The 23,665-nt window shown below is 42.0% G+C and overlaps 1 protein-coding gene across 3 annotated transcripts; it reads left to right on the top strand.

Annotated features, from left to right (window-relative positions):
* Nucleotides 1-970: 970 nt before the first annotated feature.
* Nucleotides 971-22,659, top strand: CCDC110 (coiled-coil domain containing 110). Of its 3 annotated transcripts, none has more exons than XM_033955066.1 (3): nucleotides 971-1,776; nucleotides 14,338-16,499; nucleotides 22,449-22,659. In XM_033955066.1, the coding sequence occupies exons 2-3, from the start codon at nucleotides 14,429-14,431 to the stop codon at nucleotides 22,454-22,456; spliced, it is 2,079 nt and encodes a 692-aa protein (XP_033810957.1). In that variant the 5' UTR covers nucleotides 971-1,776; nucleotides 14,338-14,428; the 3' UTR covers nucleotides 22,457-22,659. The 3 variants fall into 3 exon arrangements, with proteins under 3 accessions (XP_033810957.1, XP_033810099.1, XP_033809258.1); XM_033954208.1 differs by having other exon boundaries at nucleotides 22,446-22,659; XM_033953367.1 differs by lacking the exon at nucleotides 22,449-22,659 and adding an exon at nucleotides 22,317-22,444.
* Nucleotides 22,660-23,665: the final 1,006 nt, after the last annotated feature.

Raw genomic sequence — 23,665 nt, 5'->3', positions numbered from 1 at the left:
CTGGTTCCAATCGTAATTATTTTAGCAAAGTTTTGTATTATTCACTGTTATCATTTACAGCTATTGTAAACATAATGTAAATAAGTCATAAGTCTGTAAACTCAAATATTTTGTGTTCCTGGCTCTTTATTAGTCCATACAGACTATTTATCCACTGTCTATGTCATTTTTGGAATGTCCCGTCATCCGGGACACACGATAGGAAAAGGTTAAAATGATGTCGCTTGGTGGGTCTCTGAGGTATTCAGTGGTTAGCTTTATAATTAACAGAGGTTTTGTTTTGATTTGTTTTTTTCTCATCCAGTAAAGTTTACTTATGTCTTTAAGGAGTGGAATAAATGGAAAAATTTATAAAAGATAAACGTTTCTATGTAGAGCAAGAGCATAAACCATTCAAAGTTACAGTTCAGTTCACTTTGGTATCCATTTTCAGGCAGAGAAACTCTTCTTCTTGAGCCAATGTTCCTCTACAAATAGAGGAAATCTTTGTCTCCTTGAAACATATTTATGTGCTGGAGACTGATTTCAGGCTCACACATTAGTTTTGCCTTCACTGGAACCCTTAGCCAAAGGGCACTGTGGTGCAGTAGGTTAGACAGCCAAAGACAGAAATCTGCCATTGGGCTATATAGTATTTATGCAATTCAGATTCCTTCCTTTTTCAGCAGGGATTTCTCAATATTGGAAAATTCAGAATTTCAGAAAATGTCACCTCTTATACCTAATGGAGCCACTAGGGGTCCTTACAGAGCTATTAAGGGCCAGCTGTTTACTAATAAATCTGCAGCCCAACATTCCGTCCTGTTTATAGACCAGCAACTAGCTACTCAGCAATGTATTTCCATTTTAAAATGGATCTATTTGCTCTTAATTTTGTTTAAGGGACTCAGAATTGTTCAAACCAACAGGGTTGGTGTGGGTTGGATTTTTTTTTTGTTTTTTTAAACCTTTTAGACTTTTTTTTTCTCTAACTAGTCTACTTCAGTTTACAGTTGTCTCCTTTCCTTGACACTGGCAGAGAGAAAGCGAATCACTCATTTTTATATGCATTCCCTACTTACCCATCAAAAGTAATCCTCAACAGGACAAATATGTGTCAGCTGTGAAATTTATCAAATCTTCCTCCTTCACTGGATCAAACATTTACTCAAGGTAGAACAGTACATGTAATTATTTGTGGCTGCTCTGTTTTAATTTTATTTCACACATTTGTGTACTTTTGTCTCTCAACATTCACATCAGTAATCTTTCCAAATGACAGAATGTTTGACAGTATTTATAACATGACCATCTATTCTACATAGAGACTAGCTGGTTTTAAAATAGGTTTAAACATAGTTTTTCTTCTCAAAACACCATGTAATGCCCTTCTGTCTGTCCAAGGACCCACCTTAGTGTGTCCAACTGCCTGCTGTAACTGTCACTTCAGCCATCTGCCTCAAGACAGCTTTCAAACTCCAGCCAATCAGCTGATTGCATTTGGCTCAACAGAGTTCTGAGAACCCCCTGCTTCTGTGTTCTCCACTGCTGCCTGACCACCACCTCCTGTAAGGCCCCAACCTCCACAGTGCCTCTTGCTCACTGCCACCAGCTCTGGCCCTCTCTCTGTGAAACTCCATATGAAGTGCAACACCTCAGCCTGGGAATTGTCTCCTTCTCAAACCTCTCTCAACAGCGTGGGCCTCAACTTCCTTAGCCCCGCCACAAGCACCACAGCGCTTGTAATCTGCTTTCTGCCAGCCACTCACCAGGAACCCCTGTCATGCTGACCCCAAAGTAAGTCTTTCCTCACTCTGACTTATGGCTCTATATTCCCAGTACTTTAACTCAGGACGAAGGGTGTGGGCATCCCGCCAGCAAAGGTATTTATGCAGGGGAAGGGGAGTTGAGGGAATGGGGGGGGGGGAGAGAGGAGCTAAAAGGAAACACTTGGCTCCCCAAAATTGAACAAAATTGGCTACACCTCTGCTAGGGCCCTATCTTCTGAAGGTCTTCAGCATTCACCAGATCCACCAACACTCTCCAGCTGTAGTCCTTGAGCTATCAGGACTCCAGCTGCAGCTTCACTTGGTTTCTGTTTCTTGAGGATGTAATCAGATTGCCCCACTGATCTCTCCTTCATCCTCTGTAAGGTATTCTGTGCCTCAGGGAATAGCTTGGGCCAAATTGACAGCCCTGTTTATATTTTTTTTTTTAATGGAAACTGGCCTTTCTTTCTCTTTGTAAGCCCCAAGGAACAGCTGTGGGCCCGACTGGCAACCTCTGTGCTATAACATCCTTCTCAACCCCACAGAGCAGTAAGCCATGTTATGCAGCTCTATATCTCTTTCATACTGGACTCCTTTAGAAAAGGAGAAGCCGGGCTCCTCTCTAAGTTTTGGGTTTTTATACTTCCCTCCAGAAACCAGGGCTACTTCTCCAAACCAGCTCACTCCTTTATCAGTTTTGAATGGCACTATTTTGTAGCAAGAATCCAGAATATTCCTGCTGTCATTATAGAGGAAAACACATTGTGGCATCCTGCTCCATCTAAAAATTGATTTAACTATTGAATAGGCTAAATGGCAAGCAATTAATAAAAGTTCAAGAAAGTCTCTCTTGCCATATACAATCAGGAATGCAAAGAACTCCTTAATGATGTTTACATACTGGGGATATCTCAGAACGCTACTCTGATGGTTTCCTGTCATCGTACCAGCACTCCTCACTGAATTCACCCTGCGTGTGTACAAACTCTTTGCCACTCTTTATTATGTATCAACCATTAATTTATATTAAAACCTAATTTAATTTAGACTTCTTTTTCTGTTTTTGACTTTACTTAATTTCTATTATTCATTATATCTTCCATTCTTCTTATCTTTCAAGCTTCATATTATATTTTAAAACAGGGATCTCAAAGTCCCTCCTTGAGGGCCACAATCCAGTCGGGTTTTCAGGATTTCCACAATGAATATGCATTGAAAGTAGTGCATGCACACAGATCGCATGCATATTCATTGGGGAAATCCTGAAAACCCGACTGGATTGCGGCCCTCAAGGAGGGACTTTGAGACCCCTGTTTTAAAACATTTCTTTTTGACTTTTCAGTCCTTAATATTCTAATAGAACTTAGCTTTAGTGCAGCTTTTGTTTAGCTACATAGTTGCACTGCTTCCCATCAAAAGCTGCACTAAAGCTAATATTAGAATATTAAGCAGTTATCCATATCATTAAATAAATCACTGATAATTCAAACCTGAAACAGCACCATTACTACTACTACTACTACTACTTATCACTTATATAGTGCTGAAAGGCGTACACAGCACTATATACTTTGACATTTATAGATGATCCCTGCTTGGAAGAGCTTACAACCTAACTTGGACATAAGAACATAAGCATTGCCTCTGCCGAGTCAGACCATAGGTCCATCACGCCCAGCAGTCCGCTCCCGCGGCGGCCCTCCAGGTCAATGACCTGTAGTGATCTATTACTCATTATACCCCTGGATCCCCTTTCCCTTCAAGAACTCGTCCAATCCCTTTTTGAAACCCAAAATCGTACTCTGCTCAACCACCTCCTCTGGAAGCGCATTCCAAGTGTCCACCACCCTCTGGGTGAAGAAGAACTTCCTAGCATTTGTTCTAAATCTATCTCCCCTCATGACATAGAGGGTAGGGGATGCAGAACCAAAGGTGAGAGGAGTTAGGAGTTGAAAGTACTCTCAAAGAGCGCGGCTTTTAAATGGGCCTTGAACACTGCCAGAGACGGAGCCCACCTTAGGGATTCGGGCAGCTTGTTCCAAGCATATGGTGCAGCAAGGCAGAAGGGACAAGTCTGGAGTTGGTACAGATAGGAGGGACTTACCAGCTGAGCAGAGCTCATGGGGGGGGGGATCATAGGGGGAGATAAGTGAAGAGAGATAGTGAGGGGCAACTGAGTGAGTGCATTTGTAAGTCAGTAAGAGGATTTTGAATTGTATTCGGAAATGGATGGGAAACCAATGAAGTGACTTTAGGAGAGGAGTGAGTAAAGCGGCTCTCCCAGAATATGAGTCATGCAGCTAAATTCTGGATGGATTGGAGGGGAGCAAGATGGCTAAGCGGAAGGCCTGAGAGTATCGAGTTGCAGCAGTGAAAGTGTGAGGTGATGAGGGTGTGGATAAGTGTTTTGTAGTGTACTTATAGAGGAAGGGTCTGATATTGGTAATATTATAGAGCAGTGGTCTCAAACTCAAACCCTTTGCAGGGTCACATTTTGGATTTGTAGGTACTTGAAGGGCCTCAGAAAAAATAGTTAATGTCTTATTAAAGAAATGACAATTTTGCATGAGGTAAAACTCTTTATAGTTTATAAATCTTTCCTTTTGGCTAAGTCTTAATAATAATATTGTAATTGATGGCTAAAGAGACACCATCAACATCTTCTATCGTATCAAGCAGCCTTATGGGGCAAAGTCCTGGAAAAACTGATTATACATGCAAATAACTATGGTGAATTTAGGAAACACCTAAAAACATACCTGTTCTTGAAGTACCTAGGTAACGAATCTGTACAATCTCTCTCATCACAATCTCTCCCATAAAAACTGATCCCTTAAACTGTTAGCCACTAATCTCTAACTATGTATGTTCCACTCAATTTGTAGCATCTTTCTAATCATTGTAAACCGCATAGAACTTCACTGCCCTGTGGTATATAAACTATTATTATTATATGATCAAGAAACTGTTTTATTTTACTTTTGTGATTATGATAAACATACTGAGGGCCTCAAAATAGTATCTTACGGGCCGTGAGTTTGAGACCACTGTTATAGAGGAAGAAGCAGCAGGTTTTAGCGATATGTTGTATCTGGGTGGTGAAGGAGAGCGAGGAGTCACAGATGACCCCAAGATTACAAGCAGACAAAACAGAAAGGATGAGAGTGTTGTCCACAGAGATGGAGAACGAGGGAAGCAGAGAGGTTACAATTGTAGCTGACACCTCACTCCAGGTCAATGCACAAGCCGATTCATCCCTTTTCCCTTAGTTTATGTATTTATTTTAAAAAAAATGTCTGCATATACCTATGTGGATCGATACATACATAATTTTAAAACAACAGAACATGCTAACCTCCAATAGAATAAAGTTACTGTATATTCATAATTTACATTCACTCACTCATAACTGTTTGTACAAATAAGTATTTTCAGCAGTTCTCTATTTCTACCTTTTTAAGAAAGTCCATGGGAAAACCAGAATTATAAATTTATGCATGCCATATGGACAAAAGCAGAACTGGGTCAGCTTGTTCAGCTGAACTGGATTGAGGTGACAGCTCTATCTGAAAACAGAATTAACCTCACAGTAGTTTCCTGAGATTTAAAAGAGCTAGTCTGGCCCTTTTCACTCCTTAAAAAAGAAAAAGGGGATACAGTTTTAAAAATATCAAAAAAGTAAAAAATGTACTGTTGTTAGTTTACCAGAAAAACCCACTCACACTCAATCATTAATCAACAGATAGAAAATAAAAATAATAATAATAAATATTTAAAAATGGAGAAAAATGGGCCTCATCCACATGGTGCTCCATGTAGTGGTCCATGTAGAATTTGGGGCAGGGGGCAGAGGGGTTGCTGCATTGTGAGGTCTGTAAGGTGGGGAATTCAGCCTGCAACTCGGGAGCATTGGGCTGCAGCTGTGTACTGTCTGATGCTCCCAGACGGTAAAATAATTCCCTCAAAAAGTTGGGGTTATCTTACCATCATTTTTCAGCCCTAATGTGACATGCGGTATATCACTGCAAGTTGTGTTAGGAAATTAGCATAGTCATGAGATACATGTTTTGCATCTCATTACTGAGTAACACACAGTGACTTAAATATCACCACATTAGTTTTGGCCCTGCACAGTTAGGGCCATTTATTGCAACTTAAAGCCCTACTGGGGGAGTTTGTGGTGCAGTGGTTAAAGCTACAGTCTCAAGACCCTGAGGTTGTGGGTTCAAACCCACACTGCTCATTGTGACCCTGGCAAGTCACTTAATCCCCCATTGTCCCAGGTACATTAGAAATATTGTGAGCTCGCCAGGACAGACAGGGATAAATGCTTGACTACCTGAATGCATTCATATAAACCATTCTGAGCTCCCCAGGGAGAACAGTATAGAAAATTTAATAAATAAATAAATAATGCAGCTAGAGGAATTCCCCCTTCCCTCCCCCCCCCCCAAGATATCTCTGCTTGATTTTGTTACCTTAGTGTATGAAAGAAACATAGAAAGATATCCTACAGAATCCAGCCAATACAATCACAGTCTCCTCAAAGCTCTTTAAATCTATACTGGTAGGACTGTGTAAAATAAATGTCCTGTCAGTAAAACTTAGACTATCCAACTCTTGTATTCAGGACATTGTCATTAAAGAAGCAAACATTGTGCATTTAACACCCTCCCTTTTTTTTTTTTTTTTTACAAAGCTGCAAAAGCAGATTTTAGCGCCGCTCCCGATGCTCATAGGAACTCTATGAATGTCAGAGCAGCACGGAGCATTCAGCGTGCTGGCCGGCGCTAAAAATCGCTTTTATGGTTTTGTAAAAGGGAGGGGGGGTGATTATTTAAAGAAACAGATTAGTGGGAAATATAATTGTCCCTTTTAATGCACAGGTGAACTTTGGGCCAGGTGATAGGATTTTTAGCTCTTAGGTCCAAGAGCAAATTGCCTAAAACATCTGTCTCCTTCTCTGTTGTTTTGCTGACATGCTCAACACTGCTGTCTCAAACACCAGGACCCCTGTGGCTGATTTTTTTTTTTTTTAAGGCAGTGAATAAATCCTAATTAATTAATTAATGACAGAAAAATATATCACACTGAATATTCCCCTTTGGCCTTTTGTTTTCTTAGCAAAATTGTCAGGCCTGTTATACAGTATTTTACTAACACTACATGTTAATATAGTCTTTACATTATTTCCTGCAGAACCCTTGTTTTGGGCTCTGCCACACAGTAACACATTAATAGTGTTAGGTACAGGTTGACTCCCTCGTATATTGGCTAAACATAGATTACCTAATAGACTTCAGAGAAACAGTAGATAGTAATTGAGCAATCCGTGTGTTTTTGTGTTGCAAGTTGAGCTATCACAAATCTACTGAAGGAAAATAATTATAATAGAAGGTATAGTAAGTTACTTTTACAATTATAACTTTTATTGTATTGCTTTAAAAAACCAAAAGGCCATAAAATACAATTTAAATATAATTTTTCTCCCTATGCCTGGCACCTTCTCCATCTAACCAATAGATTATTGAACTTCTGAAAGAGTCTTGACTTGGTACATAGAGCTGAATTCATGGTCCTGTGCAAACAGCCTGTACGATTCCTTACAGATGGGTTGTGTGCCCTAACTCGCAAGTTGGATTGTAGAAGGCATCAATCATTTTTCTCAGCTTCGCCTCTTTGTCACCCTGGGCAGTGCCCTCTCTCTTCAGTCTTAACTTCTACAAGCATGTTGAGAAGATGTCTTTTCCTCCACTCTGCACTAGATTTGTTATTTTCGGGTATTAATCCAATATTTGGCAAGGCTTCCCTGTGCTAAGAGGTTCCCAGTAGTCCTAGGACAGCTCTGCCTGGGAGAAGGGTCAGATGTTGGGGTCTGCAGCCAGGAGGGCAACCCTTCTGAAAGAGTACCTGCCTGACTGCCCTTCTCTAACACTTGGAGCTTGGGAATAGGTTCCCTGGGAGAGGTGCTCACCCCTGTGCAGTCGGGTGCTTGAGCGCAGGCTGATTAGACCCCCATGACTGCTAGGAGGCTTAGCGGAGGTTGGCAGTGTCTCCCCCACCCCAAAAAATTGTGTGGGAGTATGAGGGGTCAAAGGTCTCAGGTTTTGGAACCGGAATAAAAGGTAACCGGAAGAGACAAGCCACTGAAGCTACTCTTGCTTGACTGAGGCAGAAATTTCTTCTCCATTTCCAGTTGCAGTGAGAAGCTGATGCAGGCACAGCACATGGCAATAGACTGTAGCTGTGCACTGCCTGATGCAGTTAGCCAAGGAACTTTTTCCCTTGGCTAACTGCAGGTAGCTGCAGCTAACCCACAGAAACAGGGAAAAAATTGACCGTTTGCCATTGATCTTCGCTGCCCCGTGGAGCAGTGAATGGCCTTGTCACCACACTAAAGGATCTGCTGCAAGTCGCCTCTCAGCCAGCAGCCACCTTCATGATCATGGGTCCAGCAGCCCCCCTTGCAAATCCAGCAGCCTCCTCCCACCCTATTGCGGGTCCAACAGCCCCCCTCTCTCGTACCCTCGCTCCCAATCATAGGTCAAAACTAGCAAAAAAACCAAACAAACCAGTGACTCCCATGGGTTGGCCCCTTTGTGCCTCCCAGGGCGGGCCTACCAACCTCTTAGAAGCTTCATAGGACAAAGAGGCAATATCTCACGCAGGGCTGCTCTGGAACCTTCTTCCCGCTGAATCCCTCCTTCTAAAAGGCTGGTAGGCCTTCCCCAGGAGGTGCAAAGGGGCTGACCCTGGGGAGTCACAGGTTTCTTTGTTTGGTTTTTTGCTAGTTTTGACCCGCAATTTGGAGTAGAGGGGGCTGTTGGATTCATGATAGGGAGGGGGCAGTTGGACCCCAATAGGGAGGGAGGGGGACTGTTGATTTGCACGGGGGACTGCTGCTGCACCTGTGAAAGGGGGAGGCGGTTGCTTGGTTGGGCTGCTGGACCGGCTGGAGCTGAAGGGAAAGGAGACAGTTGCTGGATCTGGTCTGGGGATTGGTGGGAAAGGAAAGAGGTGCTGGGCCCATGTGGTGAGTGGAGTGGAGTTGGAAAGAAGGGAGATGTGCCAGACCCACACCTGTGCGCTGAAGGGAGGGGATAAAGGTTTTGGACCCATGGGAAGGGGGCTAGAGGGAAGGGAGAGAGGTGCAGGACCAGCAGGGAGAAAGAGAAAGAAGGAAAGGGAAAGAGAAAAGCTGAACCAAGGGGTTGAAGGAAGAGTGAGTGAAAGAGAGAGTGGGAGAGACACATTTGTGTAAGGGAGTAGGAGAGCGGACAAGCTGGACACAGGGAGATATACACAAAGAGGGGAGATGGTGGGCATGGATGGGAGCATAGGAACATGGATAAAAAGGGGAATGCTGCATGGGAGTGGTATACAGACACAGAGAGGTAATGCTAGACCCGGGAGGGTATAAAGATACAGAGAGAAGATGGCTAGACATGAGGGAGAATAAGAACACAGAAGGAAGATGCTGGACAGGGGGGCATAGGGATATAGAGGAGTGATACTGGACCCAGGGGGAGGGATCATAGAATGGTGAGATGGGCACAGAGTAAAAAATACTAGAAAGGGACATATAGGAGACGTGCTGAACATGGGGAACAATACATACACAGAGATAGAAAATAGATTGTGAGCATGGAGAAAGGTCAAATGGTCAGGAAACCCTGGCAAGTGAGTTAAGAGAAGACAAAAGAAAACAGAGACCAGCGCCTGAGACCAACATGATTTGAAGAATAAAATGACAAGACAACAAAAGGTAGAATAAAATAATTTTATTTTCTATTTTGTGATTAGAATACATTAGATTTGAAATATGTATCCTGCTAGAGCTGGTGTTAGACATGACTGGGGACAGTAAAGCCAGGCCGTGCTTCTTTAACTTCCAGCAGGCTTAGAGCTCTCTGACCAGGGGGCAGTTGCTCTAGTTGCATTCCCCTAGCGCTATTCCTGATATGTGTGATTGCAATATTCTGTTCCATGATTTTTCTGTGTAGCATTCTGTAATAATTTGGTTTATTCAGTTCTCGATAGTGGAGGGGATATTTCTTTTTATACTTTAATAAGATAAGTTCAATATAAAATCATAATTATTTGAGGTTTCTGCGGATGGGATCAGATGGTTTGCGGGAACGGGATGGGAACCAAGCTTGCAGGGACAGGGCAGAGATGGGGACCGAGCTCATGGAGATGGGGCAGGGATGAGGACCGAACTCGTGGGGACAGGGACTGAGCTCACAGGGCGGAGACAGGGACAAATTTTTCCCCCATGTCATTCTCTACATGGTAGTTCTGTGAGCACAGCTTATTATTAGGGTTACCAGATTTTTGACCTGAGAAATCCAGACGCATGGCCCCACCCTGTTCTGTCCCTATCCATGCCCAATTCTGCCTCCAGCCCCACCCTATTATGCCTCTAACCCTATCCCTTCAAAGTCTTGTCTTTGTTTTCTGACCTCCAGGCCGCATCTGCAGGGTCTCCAAGCATGCATGGAAGAATATGACATCATCTGCGCATGCTCAGAGGCCTTCCAAACACAGCTGGGAGATTGGGGCTTTTCAAAACCCAGACAAACCCAGGTTTTGGAAAGTCCATCCAGGCATCCAGACAGTCCTCTAAACAGGGGACATGTCTGGGCTTTCCTAGACTTCTGGTAACCCTACTCATTACTGTCTATGGGAAAATCAGTGTGCATCAGAAATTGGCAAAACTAAGGTTTTCTGGGGTTCTCCCAAGGGTCCCCCCACCTCTAAAACCCTATTTTCAGCATTTTTGAACTTTTAGTTTTGCTCCCAAAGGCCATTTTTTAGCACCAAAATGCTGCCATAGTGGCCCTCTTGGATTTTCTGATTTTATTTTAAAAGCCTCCAAAACACCTCAATTTTTGTTTAAATCAATTGTAAAGGATTCCTCAGGTGATTTTTACCCCTATATCATGCCAGTTTGCCCAGGATAGGTGCCTGAGAAGCATCTGTGTACCGGGTGATGGGAGCTGTGGGTTTAGCCCCCTCTGGTCTCTCTGAAAGTCATGAGTCACAGAAGGCATGAGAGTTGAGTCTCAAAACAATGTTAAAGCCCCTAAACTGTGACTACATGTCACTGGTGAAGTGCTGCTGTGTGAAAGCATCTGACCCTGAGAGGAGGTGAATTTCAGACTGCCAAAGGCCTGGAGGATCCAGGTCAGGTCTTTGACCTCAATTTTTTGACCCTGATGTTTGCAACCAACCAAAAATTTAAAAGAAAACCTATAGGGAGGTGCACAGAGAGGGATACCTCCTCAGGGCGAAGTTCCTTCACAGTCTGTGGAGTTGCAGGAACCAGAGGTCCAGTCAGAAAAGGACTGGGATTATTTGGGCTCAGACACTAAGCCATTGCTCTCCAAGAAAACATCCTCTTTGGAGGATTCTGTTTCACAGTTTGGGGCAGACATCCAGGACTCAGTGGCAGCCCTAAACTAGGGAGAGGATCTGACAATGCGAAGACTTTTCAAACCATCAGATTTAACAAGTTATTTCAGTTCCTTTGTGGGAGTTGAATCTAGAGTCTCCGCAGGCAGGGCAGGATTAAACAATAGGCCCAGTAGGCACGTGTCTAGGGCCCGAAATGGTCAGGGGGGCATGAAGGAGGGCATCAACATTGTTTTTTCCAAACGGCGATGGGCCCCTCCAGCATCGATCGGCAACGCGGTCCCCCCCCCCCCCCCCCCCCATCGACAGAAAGTAAGACAAGCAAGCAATACGGGTAAGAAAGGCAACGGGAACTGTAATTTTGCAAGCAGTGCTGCTTGCCCAAAGCTTCCCTCTGACACAGCTTCCTGTTTCTGCCTGGGCGCATGGTGGGGTGGGGTGGGGAGGGGCAGGAGGCCCTCGACAAATTAATCCTGCCCTGCCCGCAGGTAATGGCCACTCAGCTTTCACTGTTATACAGTATAAAGCCATTGTCCATGTGCTTCCCTCCTTATCCAAAGATTACCAGGATGATAACGGAGCTTTGGGAAACAGCAGAAGATCCTTTAACGGGGACGAAGGCAATGACAAAATTGTATCCCATGGCTTCAGAATTTCAGCAATGGTTTATACCACTTAAGGTGGATTTGCTGGTAGCACAGGTTACTAAATGGACTTTGCTGCCTGGTGAAGAGGCATGATTTTAAAGATATGCAGGATCACAGAGTGGATTTGGTCCTCAAAAGACAATTTGAGGTGCTGGCTTTAGGCTGTGATGTGAGCTTGCCACAACATACTACGCCAGAATATAGGCATGGAGGAAGCCTCTATTCAGCAATCCACCAGATGATGGAAAAGTTGTAGAACATGCAACAGGCCTAGAAGATGTCACATGCTATGCCAAGGGTGTAGAGAAGTTCTCCTATGACCTGTCCAGACAGCTGAAGCAGCATTTTAACATGCCAGCTGCTTCTGTGACAGCTCTAGTCTTCATGTGTGTCTCATTATTTTTGTCTTCAGCTCAGCTTTTGGGATAACTGTGGAGCTCATCAACCATGTCCTGAGAGGATAGCCTCTGTTACCTTCAAGGGAGAAAAATTACATGAGTGCTGGTGTTCTTATATTTATAGGGGTTAGTACATCATAGCCTTGATGATCCTAGAGACTTATAAGGTAGATGCCTAGTGGTGTACCAAGGGAAGGGAGAGGTCCTCCCCGGGTGCAGCCCATAAGGGGGTGCTCCCATGGCCAGCATTATTGTCCACAAACCTCTCCCACTTCCGGCAGCTTAGCCCCAGCAGAGAGAATGGCCCAATGCCAGTGAGTTGTAAAGGCTGTGCTGCCAATTGGGGGGGGGGGGGAAGGGGAATTCTGCATCCAATTGGGGGAGGGAGAAGGAAGACCACAGAAGGGAGAGACGAGGAGAGGAGAGAGATATGCCAGACCATGGGGGTGAAAGGAAGAAGAAGCCAGACCGGAGAGGGAGAGATGCCAGGGAATGGGGGGAGGGAACGGAAGTGACAAAATGCTCAACTAGCCTGGTAGGATGGCCTTTTTTATTTTCGGGGCTTGGCACAGCTGCTAGTTCAGTGTGCCTGGCTGCAGACCTTCTGGTACTAATACTTTCAGGGTATCTGTTACTTTTTGAGCAGAATGATTGTTTCTGAACTTGATTGCCATGGGTGTCTCTACTAGGGGAGTGTGTGGCGCAGTGGTTAAAGCTACAACCTCAGCACCCTGCTCCTTGTGACCCTGGGCAAGTCACTTAATCCCCCCATTGCCCCAGGTACATTAGGTAGATTGTGAGCCTGCCGGGACAGACAGGGAAAAATGCTTGAGTACCTGAATAAATCCATGTAAACCGTTCTGAACACCCCTGGGAGAACGGTATAGAAAAATTGAATAGATTAAAAAAAAAAAAAAAATACTTCATGTTTATTTAGTGGCTCTCAGTGCTTGGGTACTAAATATAATTGGAGCTAGAGAGCACAATGAAGTACAGCAGAGGCTGGCACACGACTATTGGGACACAACCCATCCGTCTAGAACAGTGTCCTGCAAACTTTCTGGAACTGCAGCACACTAAATGTGACATCATCACATCGATATCCACACATGTGTGAAAGCCCTCCAGATGGGCCCTGAGATGCCAGTGGGGGGTGCCAGCAGGGAAGAGGGCCAGAAAGGAGAGGCGTTGGCACCAGCTGATTGCCTACAGGATGTGCCTCTTGCCGATGGAGACACATCCTGTAGGTAGTCAGCCAGCACTGGCACCTCTCCTCCTCCCCAGTGTGCTGTGGTATACCTGAAATCTAAGGAGGCACACAGTTTGCGATACACTGGTCTAGAATATCTCGCCTTTCTACTGGAAAATAGCTTAAGCCAGGGTAAGTACATAATCTCTTTTTACCTATTAATCATAATTAATCATAATCACTACTGAACAATGTGATTAATCACAATTACAATTTTTAATCTTCCTGCAACCCTCATTTAAACATATATATCTTTTGATCATATAAGTCACACCTGAAAAATTATGCATTACATTTGGGCATGATTTGAGCTGGCCAGGGAAAGGGCTCCAAGTTATCCATATTATGGCAATATTCTGCCACTATACAAATAACTTATGCATTCAACTGGTAAATGCAGAAATGGCAGGAATACCGTAACTTTATATTTTCAGGTCACCTAGTCAATAGAATTGAGATTCGCCTGACTAGACCCCCCCTCCCCCTTCTGGTAAAACCTTGTTGCTTCGATCCATGCTTTCATTTTTGAGAAAATACTTCCAGAGATTAGTAATATGTCTTCAATATGCCTTTAACTATGGTGTAGTTATAGATGGAACATAGTTCATCACCCTACAACAAATAGAAATTAAACACAGAATAGATATGGAATTTGAAATCCAGGCTAATAAATATATAACAATCCAGAAAAGGATTATATGTATTTAGAATATCATCTGCATAAAAATATGTGACTAGTGAGGTATGATAGTAAAGCCCCCTACAGTAAAGTAGGCAGAGAAAAAGACTTTTAAAATACACTGGAAATCTAATATTTAGGTGTTTTTTTTTATAGCAATATAATTTTGACCAATTATATTTCTTTTATTGCATGATCTCAGCTCCAGTCTTTCATTTCCAAGATAGAGAACATTCAGGAACTACACAGTCGATTCTTCATGTCGATCAGCAAGGTGAAAAGTTACCACCGCTATGTCTGCAGAGGAACATGCTGACACAGACACTGGAAGTTTCAACATACATAATTGTTCTCTGTATCCAGCTTCATTGAAAACCAGAGTAAGTGGAAATATAGAACCTCCATCCAAGCTACGAGGAAGCCAAGATATTATTTTGCAAAAACCAAATGAAATACAGAACAATGAGAACTGCACTAGTTTGAAGTCTAAATCTTTGCCACCAGTATTAGCCGTTATTTCAGAGGAAGTTAAAGGTTCTTTGTATTATACCGAGAATGATCATAAAATCTGGGATATCTTAGAAAAAATTGGCAGTTCAACCAGTCTAATGAAACAAGAACTTATGAAGTCACAACAAAGGGAACAAGCACTTGCATTAGAATTTCAATATCTGCAGCATGTTGATGGTGATCAAAGCAATGGATCAGGAGATATACAAGTCATTTCGAACACAGCTGATAGTGTGAAAAAGACAGAAAATAAAAGCAACAAAAACAAACAACAAAAGAGAATTTTTGAATTAGGGGCACTGGAAGATAAACTGCAAGCTGTCATATTTTCTCTCCAGAAGGACAATCTGAGCTCTGTTCAACAAATGACTGGAGGAGTTTGCTGTTGGTGTTTGCTGAAGGATGGCCATACAGAAAAGCCCAAACCAGAAAAAGATATAGAAGAAAAAAAAGATGGGTGTGTCTGCCAATGGCATTTAAAAGTAATTTCCAGATTGATTAAGGCTAAGTTAGTTCTGCTTGATCATCTACAGCAACTTCAGAAAGAAAAAGAAGATCAAATACAGATGACAAAACAACAACTGAAAAAGTTAAACGATCAAAATGTGTATATAAGAAATATTGATGATAAAGTATATACTATGAAAAGTCAACAGTTACAGAATTATCTTCTGAGTTTCCATTCAAAGGGCAATGATCAGGAACTTCAAAAAGAAAACATAGAACTCAAGACAGAAATTAAACAGCTTAGCATTACAGTGCGATCTCTGACAGATGACAATTCAAAATATAAAGAAATAATTAATACCCTCACCGAAGAGAAAAATATCACGCAGACTCAGTTAATTAAAAATAATGAAGAGAGCAAACAAAATGCAAACGAGCTGAAAACGTTGCTGAAGACATTTGAAGAGCTCGCAAACCAAAACAGAGATCTCCAGGAAGAGAGAAATCATATCTGTATTCAAAACCAGCATATGACACAGGCCTTGTCTGATTTGAAAAGTGAGAACCAGAGGGTGCAAAAGCAAATGTGTACTCTTACTAGAGAGAGAGACAGGCTGAAGCACATAATAGAATCAATTCAAAAGCATTTTTCACAATTAGAAGAAGAAACTCAGAATCTACAGTTGAAAACAAATGAGCTTTACAAGGAAAAGAGTTCACTTCAAGATCAACTTGAAAAATCTAAGCTGCAAATTCAGCAAATGAAAGAAAAAGAAGCCGATTTTAAATTGTTACAGAAGGCTCCCCTAGACCTCTCTAGAGAGGATAAGAACGATATAGTGAAACTTGAAACGGCGTTCCAAGAACCTGATAATGCTAAAACAGCCTTGAAGAAAGACCAGCAAATTAGTTTGGATAGCTCATGTCCTGAGGAGAAACTATGCTGTGCGCTGAAAGATGCGAAAGCTAAAAATGAGATTCTAGAAACTGGCTTGCTAGATATGATCCGGGAATGCCAGATATTGTCAACAATGGCATCAGGCCTCAAAGGAGAAAATAAGATTTTGAAAGCAGAACTGAAGAAGCATCTGGAAGAGAATGTAGAAATAAAATTATACGTGAAGAGGCTAAATGAAGAGCATAAACTACTTGAGAAGTATCTTCAAACTGTGGAAAATGAAAGGGACGTGTTGCAGTATGACATAGGACATCTTCATAGAGACTATACTAAACCTGCAGACCAAATTGCTGTTCAGCTTGATAAACCATATAAAAGTAATTGGGTTTATTGTGGTCAAACAACTACTTCTGGTTCTTCTGAGAAAAAGTATCACTGTGAAGAATCCACTGAGAATATTAAGGACACTTCTCATTGTAGACAAAACACCTTAGCATGTTCATCAGAAGGTATGTACTTTTATAATAACTTCCCTAATTTATGCATTGAAAAAGTGCATAACTTACACTATATTTCAAAGATAACGTATGCATTTATTTTTCTTTTGAAAATTATCCCATCCAAAAACGTATTTATGCCAGGACTGGCTCAAGGGACTGTGGCACTCAGAGCCAACTTTTGCATTGAACCCTCCCACCCTCCAAACCTATCTCTTTCCTTCCCCTCCCCAAACCTGTGATCCAGTATTTCTCGCCCCCCCCCCTCTCTCAATTTTCCCCCCCTTCTGCTGAACCAAGTGAAGCATTGGCTCAGGGCACTGATGATAAAGAGTTTCCAAATCCCAGTCCAGCATCTATCCCTCTAGAAATCTGAAGTTAGACCGGATTGGGATTTTGGCACCCTTTATCACCAGCACCAGAGGGCCTCACCTGATTCATAGGTTGAGCTGCCCTGATTTACATAGTAACCTAGTAAATGACGGCAGATAAAGTTTCAAGTTTTATTAAAAATTTGATTAATCGCCTAAACAAAGTTTCAAGGCGATGAACAATAAAATACAACCCATAGGTTTAATGTTTACATTTTTACAAAGACCAACATTTAAGGACTTACTAAACAATGACTAGAGACTTACTGGTACAATGGAGTAATAAAGGGAAGAACTACAATATAATAAAGAGAACTCTGTGGTCCGTCCAGTCAGCCCACTAGTCACATTCTTTCTGAAGGCAACAAAACAGTAATTATTCATTTTACTTGCTACGTTTCAGTATACGATGTTCCCCCACCCCAAATAGTTAAGACCTGTACTCAGACAATTTGAATGTGGTATAAAATATTTATAATTGCTTTTGATCCTTTTTGACACATATGGGGCAGAGACCATAGAAGTCTGTTAGGCATTGGCTATATCATCCCTTAATCAGCCCCATGGTTGGAGTTGCCATCACAGCTAACTCCAGCCCTACCCCCCCACCTCCAGTCCGTTATGCCATATCAGTCCGTTATGCCATATACAGAACACAGACTATAGAAGTCCATCTGGCATCATCTTCCTTCCCCGCTGCTGGGCTTCTATTTAAGCATCGCTCCTATGCATCATAAATGAAGATAGTTTTTTGATCTGTCGAGTTTTGTGTTCAGGGATGCTTTGTTTATCTCCCACATTTTTGAACGCCATCACTGTTTCTGCCTCTACCACCTCCACAGGGAGGGCAAGCACAGATTTATGCACAGTGTTTGAGTAAATTTACATGCGTGGAAGGGCATTTTCGATAGTGCATCTAAGTTCAACTTTGGACGTATCCTGCAAGACATCCAAATATAGAGGCGAGGTAACATCCATTTTCGAAACTGCTAGATGTCCAAATATTTTTTATATGGTTTATTTGGATGCCTTGACCCTTAAAGACCCTTCTTCATCACTGAACTCATTATCCGCTCTGCTCCTGTGACATCCCACCCACCTGGAAGAGTATCTTTTTATGGATCAGGTATTCTAACTTTTTTTTCAACCCACTCATCTATCCTGCATTTAACAAGAACTATAACAATGCATTAAGAAACCTGTTTCCATGCAGAGATGAAGTGTCAGGGGGGCTGTGTGGACCCATGGCAGGCTGAAGGTATGGCTTTTTACATTGCCAGTGCTGATAGAGAGCTTGGACCCTGCCAACATTGTGATGTGTTCAGGTGCGGAAGTCTATGACCTTGTAATCTGTATAGGGAGGATATGAGTATATTCAAGTCTTCTCTTCTTCTGGAGGACAACCTCAGAGACCTTTTGTGAAGGTTAACATGCAATTCAGTATTATACTGTAAATTACATATTTCAGTACCCAAGCAGTATTAATACAGGAGAAGCATTGCTTTCAAACCATTGTTTCCAATACAAACTAATTCTTCCCATACCTGATACAGGTATGATACCATCTATAAGAGAAACCATTCTGGTGGTGCCTGAGTATAGGTGTTCTGCCCCCACTTTATATGGGCATTTATTCAGTTTCTTGTATAAGAACAAGTATAAGTGTTTATGCGAAGATGTATAAGTAAAGTGTGCTCTGTGGACTTAAATCCCCAGAAAGCTTTGCTTTTCTCAGAGAACTAGGCTGCAACCACAGAGCTTAAACCTGCCTTTTTTCTTCAGTCTGAGAGAAAACAGTTACCTTATTTGTAGACTGCATGGCTGTATGAGAACCTGAGTCTAGCATTGTTCTCCCACCATGTTTTCAGCCTTTATTTCTAACAATCTAATACAACTTAGGTTGCAACATCTAAGTCTGGAGCACAGTGTTATTTTCCACAAGATGTGGACATACTCCTAGCTTCCCCTTGGATAGGATGGGCTAGTAGAGTGAGAAGATTCTGTGAAAGTCAAATTGCCTTGAAGTCATCAATTGTATGTGTTTATTCTTTATTTCATGTTACTAAATAAAGTTGTTCAAGAACCTGACTGACAACACTAAGATTCCAGAAGTAAGGGTTTCAAGTTTCAAGTTTATTAGGTGTTTTATATACTGACTATCGGGTTATGTAAGTGGTTTTACAATCAGATACTCAAATATTTTTCCTACCTGTCCCGGTAGGCTCACAATCTATCTAACGTACCTGGGGCTATGGAGGACTCGGTGACTTACCCAGGGTCACAAGGAGCAGCACAGGGTTTGAACCCACAACCCCAGGGTGCTGAGGCTATAGCTCCAACCACTGTGCCACACACTCCTAACTGAATAGGAGCTTTATACAATTGCCATTCAAAGGAATCTTGTTTTCAGTATAAAGCCTGAGGAGATTTCAGTGAGGAAATCTATGAAGACTGTTCAGGGAAGCTGTAAACTGTCCAGTAAAGCTATAATCAGCACAATAGGACCTGAACATGATTTAAACTGCTTAGCTACAAACTCCATATAATTATATGTAAATATATTTAAATAAAACATTGCTTTATAGATCAAGCACAGTCTGGAACAGCTGGGCACCTTTTGTTTCATCCCTTTCTAGATGCTCAGTAATTGGTGTCTCTCTGACTAATATGTAAATTTCCTAATTTGACTGTTGTATACCCATGGTACAGTATAAATTAGGGGATGGCTCATTATTTCATGAAATGTTATATCCAGGCCCATTTCTTTCTTTTTTTGAGTTTCTGAAATGTATAACTGCATCTACAACCTTAGCACCTTGAGGTTGTGGGTTCAAACCCATGCTGCTCCTTGTGACCCTGGGCAAGTCACTTAATCCCCCCATTGCCCCAGGTACATTAAATAGATGGTGAGCCCACCGGGAAATACAGGGAAAAATGCTTAAGTACCTGAATAAATTCATGTAAAACCGTTCTGTCATCCTTGGGAAAATAATATAGAATACCGAATAAATAAATAAAATAACAAAACATCCTAATCCAAACTATTTGGACCTGGGAGGGGCCAGCATAGTAATGGATTGGCCACATAGACATCCCAACAGAGAAGTGGGGCACCTTAGAGAACACTGCTGTAGACTTCACATAAAAGGTAACAGATGTTTATCTAACCATAACCCCCTTATAATTTATGGTGAGCCCCCAAAACCTACTATAACCCTACTACCCCAATAGCCCTTATGGCTGTAAATAGCACCTATATGGCAGTATAGTAGGGTTTTGATGGGCTTATACTTAATACCATAGATGTGGTTAGAGCACCTTAGGGGCCTGGGTCCTCCTCTTTATGATCCACTAGCCCACCCACAAAACTATTTAAGATACCTGAGTGCTGCTTTACTAGACTTTCCTATACCAGATGCAATTAGGATGTCCAAGTGCCGATTAAGGACACTTTTTGGACATTTATATTTTTTTCTCATGAGCCCCATACTTTATAAAATTGAAAAGAGTGCATATAAGCTCTAATTCTAGACTTTGGCCCAGAACATTTTTATGTTATGAATGCAAAATTTTACATATATATGTTTTATGTATGCAAACATAAGAACATACAAATTGCCTTATTGGGTCAGACCAAGGATTCTCTCAACCCAGTTCTTGAAACACCTGCCAGTCAGGTTTTCAGGATGCCCACAATGAATATGCATGAGATAGATTTACATAGAATAGAGGTAGTGCATGCAAATTTATTTCATACATATTAATTCTGGATATTTTGAAAATCTGACTGACTAGATGTGTCCCAAGGACTGGTTTAAGAACCCTTCTGTCAAACCAAAGGTCTTTCTATCCCAGTATTCTGTTTCTAACCGTGGCCAATCCAGTCACAAGTACTTGTTACCAGAGGCAAAGCTACCCCAGACTGTAATTGAGCCCTCCCCTCCTCTGCAAATCCGGCATCCCGCCCCTCCCATGCAAGTCTGGCACCTCCCACACCTCCCAAGCCCCCTCTCATGGACCAGTACTTCAAATGTGCTGTGACCTCCAGTGAGCCCGACTAGGTCCTTTCCTTTGCCACATCATCCTAACAGGAAGTTGTAACAGAGAGGTAGATCACTGAAGAGGAAATGTATTAGTGGGGCTGGCTGGAGGCAGTATGTTTTTAGTGTTATCTCTGTTGGTGACCCACCACACATTTAGAGAGCCATGGGGGGAGGGGCTGTAGAGATACCAGATCCATGGGGGGGATGACAGAAGAAGGGATAGATGGTCTTTGGGGAGGGGGTAAAATGGGGGAGAGGTGCTGGACCTGGAGGGGGGAACAGAAGGATGAAATAAAGATAGAGACTTTGAGCAAAGGAGAGGTGCTAGACTTTGGGGAGAGGGAAGCAGAAGAGAGAGAGAGAGAGACTGGACATGGGGGAAGAGAAGAAAAGACATTGAACCAATGGAGGGGGGAAGAGAGATGCTGGACCATGGAAAGGGAATCAGAGGTGGGGGTTAGGTGCAAAAGGAAGGGGGGAAAAGAGGGGAGAATCTGGACATGGGGAAAGGCAAGGCACTGAGAAGAGATGCTGGGCATGAAGGGGTCATAGGGACAGGGACATAAAGGGGCAATGTTGAACACAAGGGAAAACAATAGGGTCATAGGGGTATGCTGAATATGGAAAAAGAATAGGAATACTGAGAGGGCAGATGCTGAACATGGGGGGAGGATAAGATCAGGGATATAGAACGGAGACCCTGGACAAGATGAATAGGGATGCAGAGGAAAGATGGATGTGAACATAGAAAAGAAATGTCAAAAAAATAGGAAATCCTGGGAACAGAGTTAAGAAGAAAAAGATAAAAGAGATACTCACTCAAATAAAAAGGTAGAAAAAGTAGTTTTTTCTGAAGTTATTAATTATACTTTAACTTTATTTTTTATTACATTATATACTATTTATTCCAAGACAATACATCTTGATACAGAAACAAGGAAGATTTTGGAAATAATATAAAAAAGGAAATATCTGTACAAAAGGAAAACTAGTCATCACCCCTTCAACCGAGTCCACAAATAGATGGGGGCAAGGAAAAATATCAGGAACATATGGGGTACTTTTACTAAGGTGCACTAAATAGCGCATACTAAAAGCTAACGCGTCCTTTATAGTCTATGGATGTATTAGTGTTTAGCACGCGCTAATATTTGGTGTGCGCTAAAATGGCTAGTGCGCCTTAGTAAAAGGACCCCTATGTTATAAAATGGAAGTAAATAAGTGGTGTATATTTCTATGGAGTAGAAATTCTTGTTGGTTTAGATGATAAGGGAGGATACTAAAAAATATATATATATACTTTATAGCTTGGTATTTTATAACACATTTACAAGGATAATTTAACCAAAACAAGGCTACCAGTTGTAACACTTGAAGTCTCAAAGAAAGGAATTGTTGTCTTCTTTTCTATGTAGGATGTGAAACATCTGGAAAGACTTGAAGCCTACAGTATAAGAAAAGGGTCCCTCTATTTCGGAAGAAAAGCTTTAACACCCAATCTCTATCTGCTTTCAATATAATTAATCTGTGTCATCCTTTTCTAGAAGCTGAGTAACATTCAAGGAATCAGAAGAAATTTTGGATCCCAGAATCCTCTTGTTGTCCTCCTTCCCTCTTTGTAAAAGGAAGAATATAGTACACTCTAGACAAAGGTGGACAAGATTGTTCTAGAATTTTCAGAATCTCAAAAAAAAAGTATTTTTAAAGTAAATGAAGCAGCTACTGATGGAATTTTTGGAAAATGAATAAAGCATAAAGTTTTCTTACATATAACATTCTTCAAGTTTTCTTACATATACCATTCTCATAAGAACATAAGAATTGCCATACTGGGACAGACCGAAGGTCTATCAAGGTCTATCAAGCCCAGTATCCTGTTTCCAATAGTGGCCAACCAGGTCCCAAGTACATAGCAAGAACCCAAGTAGCAAAACATGACTTAATTTGAACTACAATGAAAGATTAGGATACTTACCTTTGCTAATCTTCTTTCTTATAAATATCTTCTGGAAGCTTCACTATAGGATTATCTATCTCTTTAAGCCCTGAGCTGCAGGGACTCACAATCAAATTCTAGCCCCTCGGTACCAACAGGAAACACAAGAAAAGAGATAGGGGGTGGTGTGGAGACTCCCTGCTACATATCAATTCTGCTCATGAGAAACTAAATCAAAACAAGTAATGCCCTAAGGCCAAATTTTGCATAACATGAAATTTGAACAGTAACAAATTGAAAACAATATAACTTTTGAGAAAGCGGACACAGTCTTAAGGTTAGAAGGGGCCATCACCCAGGGACTCCTCTAACCCCACAAACCTTACATATAAGGGACATATAAGGCTGATCAAAGACAGAAATCCAGCTTACAAGTTACTGGCAGGCAACCTGCAAATTGGACAGAACAGACGAGTGGGAATATTTATAAGAAAGAAGATTAGCAGAGGTAAGTAACCTAATCTTTCATTCTTGTACAATAATCTCTGGAAGCTTCACCATAGGGACGTATCAAAGCAGTCCAAACACATCAGGGGTGGGGGTGGGGATCCGATGAGCCCGCCACCAGGATTGAAGCCCCAAAAGCAGCATCATGCTTAGCCGCCACAGCAAGTCGGTAAAACTTAATGAACTTATGAAGAGAGGCCCAAGTGACCGCCCTACAAATCTCTTCAGGAGAAACCGCAGTTGATGGTGCCCACGAGGAAGCCATTCCTCTTGTAGAGTGAGCCTTCACCCCCAGAGGAGGTTACTTCCCCGCTGACACAT

Source organism: Geotrypetes seraphini, chromosome 1 (genome assembly GCF_902459505.1).
Source record: "Geotrypetes seraphini chromosome 1, aGeoSer1.1, whole genome shotgun sequence".
NCBI classification, from domain to species: Eukaryota; Metazoa; Chordata; class Amphibia; order Gymnophiona; family Dermophiidae; genus Geotrypetes; species Geotrypetes seraphini.
The sequence above is the reverse complement of the archived record's forward strand: the minus strand, read 5'-3'. Positions and strand labels throughout refer to the sequence as shown.

Bases quoted from the DNA above. Each gene is read 5' to 3' on its own strand.
- CCDC110 (XM_033953367.1), top strand. From the start codon at position 14,429: ATGTCTGCAGAGGAACATGCTGACACAGACACTGGAAGTTTCAACATA. The intron at 16,500-22,316 runs GTATGTACTTTT...TTTTCTATGTAG, and splicing joins CTTAGCATGTTCATCAGAAG to GATGTGAAACATCTGGAAAG.